The 6,000-nt window shown below is 39.9% G+C and overlaps 1 protein-coding gene across 6 annotated transcripts in view; it reads left to right on the plus strand.

The window, feature by feature from the left end:
• dpy19l3 (dpy-19 like C-mannosyltransferase 3) overlaps window positions 1–1,591 on the plus strand; it is a 44,060-nt gene extending 42,469 nt beyond the window's left edge. For all 6 annotated transcript variants that reach the window (XM_041042177.1, XM_041042168.1, XM_041042186.1 and 3 more), the window contains one exon: window positions 511–1,591. In XM_041042177.1, the coding sequence (XP_040898111.1) occupies window positions 511–714 (204 nt within the window). In that variant the 3' untranslated portion in view covers window positions 715–1,591. The remainder of the gene's footprint in view (window positions 1–510) is intronic.
• The last annotated feature ends 4,409 nt before the right edge of the window (window positions 1,592–6,000 follow it).

Here is a 6,000-nt window from a genome sequence, read left to right on the forward strand (position 1 = left end):
TTGCGTTATTCATTTTCACTTTAGTTCTTTGTTTTGCCTTGGAGCACAAACTAGGATTATTTTTTGGTAAGCCCAAAAAAACATTTTCAAGTGTTCATTGCTAGTTTCTTTTGATGCTCACTTTTTCTGAGAAAAGAAATTCTATCATCTCTCTGTGTTGTTGAAGTTGCACTTCCTCTTGCAGTTTGGGGGCAGAATCTATCACATTATTTATAATACAAAACTACTGGCAGAAGTTTTTATCAATATAGCAATCAGTAATTTAAAAAAATGAAACTCACGCAGAATAAAAATCAATTTGGCTGTGTGTGTCTTAATAGTGTTAGGCAGTTCAGGAGCACAAAGTGGAATCAGAGCCTGCTGATCATCCTGTTGGTGGTATTTATTTATATCTATACATGTGTTGATGATGTATTGTACAACACAAACCTCTTTACAAATATACATCAGTGTTAGGCTCCTGCCATTTTTCTCACTTGACGATGACCTGCTCATTCTGTGTACCATCAGATCATGGATGGACCCGGAGAGAACGAACCAGACCTCGTCCCCGCCTCCCACCCTCGATTTTGCGAGGCCATCAAGACGGACACGGCGGGGTACACGGCTCTGTTCACCAGAACATTCCAGAACAAAACCTTCCACGTGTACCGGGTCAAGAAGAAACGCAAGAAGAGCACCAAGAACCCGTCTGAGCCCGGTGCAATTCAGTAGCAGGAGCTGGACTGGAAGAAAAACCCCGTCGGAAGCCAGAGGGGAGAGAGACAGAGGAGAAGAAGAAGGAGAAGAGATGAAAGCACTGAATCCTCGCTGTTCCTCTGTCTCCTCCCTGCACTGTGCCCAGCTGTGATCATGGCCATTATTTTGTTTAACACATGGCTCTGTGAACTGTGGTGTTAGAGCAGTGGGACGGTTCAGGCTTGGGGCTGCATTGTTTTAGTTAGAGGAGTGTGGGAGCACCTGTAGGAGTCCTTCTGTGGATCGTTCTGTCTCCACCTGTCCAGTCGCTCTCCTCCCGTCTCTCACCAGTGCAGATGCACAGACACAGGCAGACTTCTGAGCAGGGTCTGGAAGTTTAGTTTCATTAGTTTAATTTCCACAGAGCATCATGAAATAAGCATCATGAACCAAAATACTATAAATAAGTAGTTTTACTATTTTCTCTTTCATACAGAGGAAGCTTGGGGATCAACAGCATTTAGCTAGATCCAACATCAGATCAGAATCCTTTAAAATCCTCTATAAGATCTTTCATTTTAGTTTTGCTTTTAACACTAAGATTAATAATGAAATACTCAATGCACTGTGATGGACAAAGCTTTTCTGGATATGCAGTAAATTACATATTTCATATTGAGCTTTTCTTTACCAATTAAAAAAGGGGGAGAAAGTAAAAGATTTGCCAATAGATTTGGTTCAGTTTAACAAATCTGGATATTTTAAATAGCTTGGGGCTGGCTGTTGGAACACAACCTTAATTCACACTTTTTCTTTTATGAACATAATAAGATGTTTTTGAAGGTGCTAGTTGTTACTGCAGTTCTGACTTATTATAATTATGAATGCTGTAAATAAATAGATTTGATCCAGATTTGATAAACGTGCACACTGCCAGTGTTTGAATGTGCCATATTTTCACAGTGTTGATTAAAAATGAAATTAAAGCTGCAAGCAGCGAAGAGCGGGCCCTCGCACCCCTTGCGACCCGCACTAGCCGCAGCCACCGCAGCCAAGCAGAAGAGTCCTCCTACGTCCTCTCCCTTCTCTCCTGCTCTTCTCCCCAGAGAAGCACAGCAGTATACAGCAAGAGAAAAGATATGCCCCCCCTCCCAGCAGGGGGCGCTATGAGTGTATCATCATATGAGCATATAAATCAGTTCAGAGTCTGAGAGTCATCCTGACTGTAAAGTTTGATCCACATTGGATGAAGTATGTGGGAGATACAGCCACAAATACATCCATTTCCTGTGTGTTGGTGATAACTTTTTGTCCCTAATGCCTTGTAAGCAATCTGACCAAAATTCAGCTCAATCGGACTATTGCCTTTGGAGGAGTTTGTCAAAGTACGGCAAGTTGGTGCAGTCTTTCCAAAATGGCCGACTTCCTGTACATAGTGGAATTTTGCTCCAAGAGGCTTTTGTTCTCGTCTCAACGTGATGCATCTGTGTACCGATTTTCAGGTCCGTAGGTCATACTTTGAATATTTTCATACTGTAGGGGGCGCTGCAGAGCCTTTTGGCCATGCCCAATTGTGCTAAAACAGTGCCCTGTGGCAAGACTTGTAGGGGATTATAGGTTTCAAGGCAGAGTATTAGCCACAATGGATGATAAGTGGGAAAAACCCAAAATCGTGTAACGTAGAGAAAAGATTTTGATAACTTTTGGACAATAGTGTCTAAAGAGCAACATGACAAAATTTCAGCTCCATCCAATGATTTCCCTAGGAGTTCATTAAGGAAAAAAAGAAACCGCTACCATTAGGGGCTGCTGTGACCATCATATAAGCATATCAATCTGTTCGGAATCACATGATCATCATGCCGGATTTTTTTCGTCCACTTTTGATGAAGTATGTGGGAGATACAGCAACAAATACATCCATTTCCTGTGTGTTGGCGAAGGGTCATTTTCATGGTGGTGCCACGGACAGACCATGTGATCCACATCAAAAAATTTGATAACTTTTGGTCCCTTTTGGCCTTCTGTGCAATCTCATCAAAATTCAGCGCAATTGGACAATTCCCCAAGGAGGAGTTTGTCAAAGTACGGTGAGTGCGAAACGCAAGATGGCGCATTCTTTCCAAAATGGCCGACTTCGTGTACATGGTGGAATTTTTCTCCAAGAGGCTTTTTTTCTCGTCTCGACACGATGCATCTGTGTACCGATTTTCAAGTCTGTAGGTCTTACTGTGAATATTTTCACACTTTAGGGGCGCTGCAGAGCCGTTTGGCCACGCCCAGTCGCACGGATAGTTTCAAATGAAAATTTTTGTCAGGGGACAATTTTGGGCAAAAATTGGTGACTTTTCGTGTATGTTGAGGGGGTCAAAATTGACCTCCAAGTCGCGAAAGAATAACTAAAGCTGCAAGTAGAGATGGGCGGGCCCTCGCACCCCTTGCAAGCCACAGGAGTCGCAGCCATGCACAAAAGTTCTCCTATGCCCTCTCCTCTCTCCTGCTCTTCTCCCCAGAGAAGCACAGCAGTATACAGCAACAGAAAAGACATGGCCCCCTCCCAGCACGGGGCGCTATGAGTGTATCACCATATGAGCATATAAATAAGTTGAGACTGTAAAGGTCATCATGATTATCTGTGCAGAGCAAACATGTAATTTGGTTTAATGGACAGTGTGTTATTTGTAAATTACTCTTGTTTACAGTTTGTGTAGGCTTTTCAATGGTGTTATTTTCAGCCACATGTGTTAAGAATACCAGGATGTCCTTGATTAAATATATCCTGGTATTTGTGGATATATATATATGAAAAAGTTAACGTACTTTGAGTGAGTTGTGTTTATGTGACTACATGTATAATGTGCTTACAAGAAAGTTGCACATGTTAAGAGTAAAAAGTAAAAAACGTAATTTGGTTTGATGGACACTGTGTTATTTGTAAATCTCCTTAGTGTTGGTTAGAGTTTGTGGATGGAGGTTGAGAATGTTTTAGTGATTAAAAGCAATTTTACAATGGTTGTGGCTTGTTGATGTACACAGGTAAGCATCATAGCCCTTTTTTCCTTTTTATCTTAAAAATTTATTTCTACTATGTGTTTATTACTGATACACAACAGAGCTGTGCAACACAACCTTTTTAATCTCTTTTTTTCTTTAATGAAATTTGTATTTTTCCTGTGTTTTATATAGCTGGTGCACAAGAAATCTGTGGCACAGCCTTTTTGACTTTGTGGCTTTGCTTTTTTTGTCATGCACAACAGAGATGTGTGATGCAGAACAGAAATACGTTGCAGTCTTTTTTACCTGTTTTTCTGAACTTATATTTTTATACGTACTGGGTTTTTATTGCTGGAGCACAACAGAGCTCTGGTGCATTTTTGACATTTCTACTGTGTTTGTGTGCTCTTTACATGTCCAAATCCTTTGCTCTCTCTTAGGGATGGGGCCGATCCGATCCAGTATCGGTATCGGGTTCCGATACCAGCATTTTTCACAGATCGGAAATTTCCTATCCAACCTGCGGAGATTTCCGATTCATGAACCATGTTTATGCTTTAATGTTGTGTGCTGAAATGACTCCACAAGTGATTCCCTGCCGGCTGCTCTGCTAACTGGCTGCAAACGGCAGCGTGTCTCATTACTCAGCGTCTCATTGAGATAAGCCTCTGTTCAGGAAATCCATTCCACAGTTTGCAGCGAGCTAGCAGGCGAGCATTGAACAGCACCATGGCTAACCAACTTTTTGCAATGTTTGCAAAGCCGTTGTACCGAGGGACGGAAGTTCCGTCGCGACCTACAAGTGGTAATAAGTAGTGATTAGCTCAATGCTAACATAATATGGAGAATCCCATTGACGGGCTAGCGCATTAGCATTGGTCGCGCTATTTTATATATTTAACTTTTAAACAAACGATAAACCAAAGCGGGACACCATAACAGGTAAGTCATACAGGTAATTCACACACCAACAATATATTACTCACAGACTTATGCCCCTTCCAGGTACAGCAGGAAGAAAATGAATGGTGAGTGAGCTTCCGCCCATCGGGATCTTTGAGATTTGAAAAACCTTTATTTGTTTCTGCTACAAGAGCCAGTATACTTAATTTATGCAGATCACATCAAGTAGCCATTTTTATTTCTATTTTATTTGGAGAGGGGTAGTTTAAGAGAAGGTTACGGGTATCTCTTGAATTTAATAAATATTGACTGTTTTTATGACTTTCTTTTCTGACCTTATACTTACCTCAAGTTGCCTTTTGGGACATACATGCTTACATTTGTACATATCACACTTGCCTGTAGAGAAAATTTATTACAGCTTCATATAAAATCAACAACAATAATGATAATAATAATATTAAAGCAAACAGCTCTGGTATCGGAATAGTATCGGTATCGGCAGATATCCAAATTCTGGTATTTGGATCGGATCGGAAGTGAAAAAATGTGGATTGGTGCATCCCTACTTTCTCAACAATTAAGAACTATTTCAAATCATATACAATCATGTACGTCACCACTTACCCACAGACGTAACGCAAAAATACACAATATAGATTATATGTCATAAATCCATGCTTTGATTCTATAGCAGTAATACCTACTGTACATATATGTCATATACATTATTCAAAGTAAAGTTTTCTTTCCTATATTACAACAGAATTTCCACGAATGCCATATCTCATTCTAACTAGATATGTTGATAACACAATATTTAAGAAATGCTGTTGAAATATGGGTTTTGCTTTACCTTTACATCACTTCAAAAAGCAAAAGGCACTGGTTATGGTACACCTAGTACACTAGGGTGGGGTTCAATTCCCTGCAGTGCCCTGCTAATAGATTGATGATGTAAGATCCACACAAAATCCTAAATGTAGACAGCTTGTCATGACAACTCCATGTTAACACATCTATGTAAAATGTATGTATTTCCATTATATAACATTTATGGCTCCAAGTAAAAGGAGCTAAACTGCACCAATGCCTCCACTATCTTCTTTCCAAGGAAAAAGGTCATACTATAGTAAGGCGTCAAAATTGGCCAAAAAAAGTCATACTTTAGTATGACCTCGAAATGTGCCAAAAAACGTCATAGTTTAGTAAGGCGTTTTTTTCGGCCAAAAAAAAGTCATACTTTAGTATGACCTCAAAATGTGCCAAAAAACGTCATAGTATAGTAAGGCGTTGTTTTCAGCCAAAAAAAGTCAAAATTTTTTATGACCTCAAAATGTCATAAAAAACGTCATAGTATAGTAAGGCGTTTTTTTCGGCCAAAAAAAGTCAAAATTTTTTTTGACCTCAAAATGTCATAAAAAA

Source organism: Toxotes jaculatrix, chromosome 1 (assembly GCF_017976425.1).
Source record: "Toxotes jaculatrix isolate fToxJac2 chromosome 1, fToxJac2.pri, whole genome shotgun sequence".
Lineage (NCBI taxonomy): Eukaryota > Metazoa > Chordata > Actinopteri > Toxotidae > Toxotes > Toxotes jaculatrix.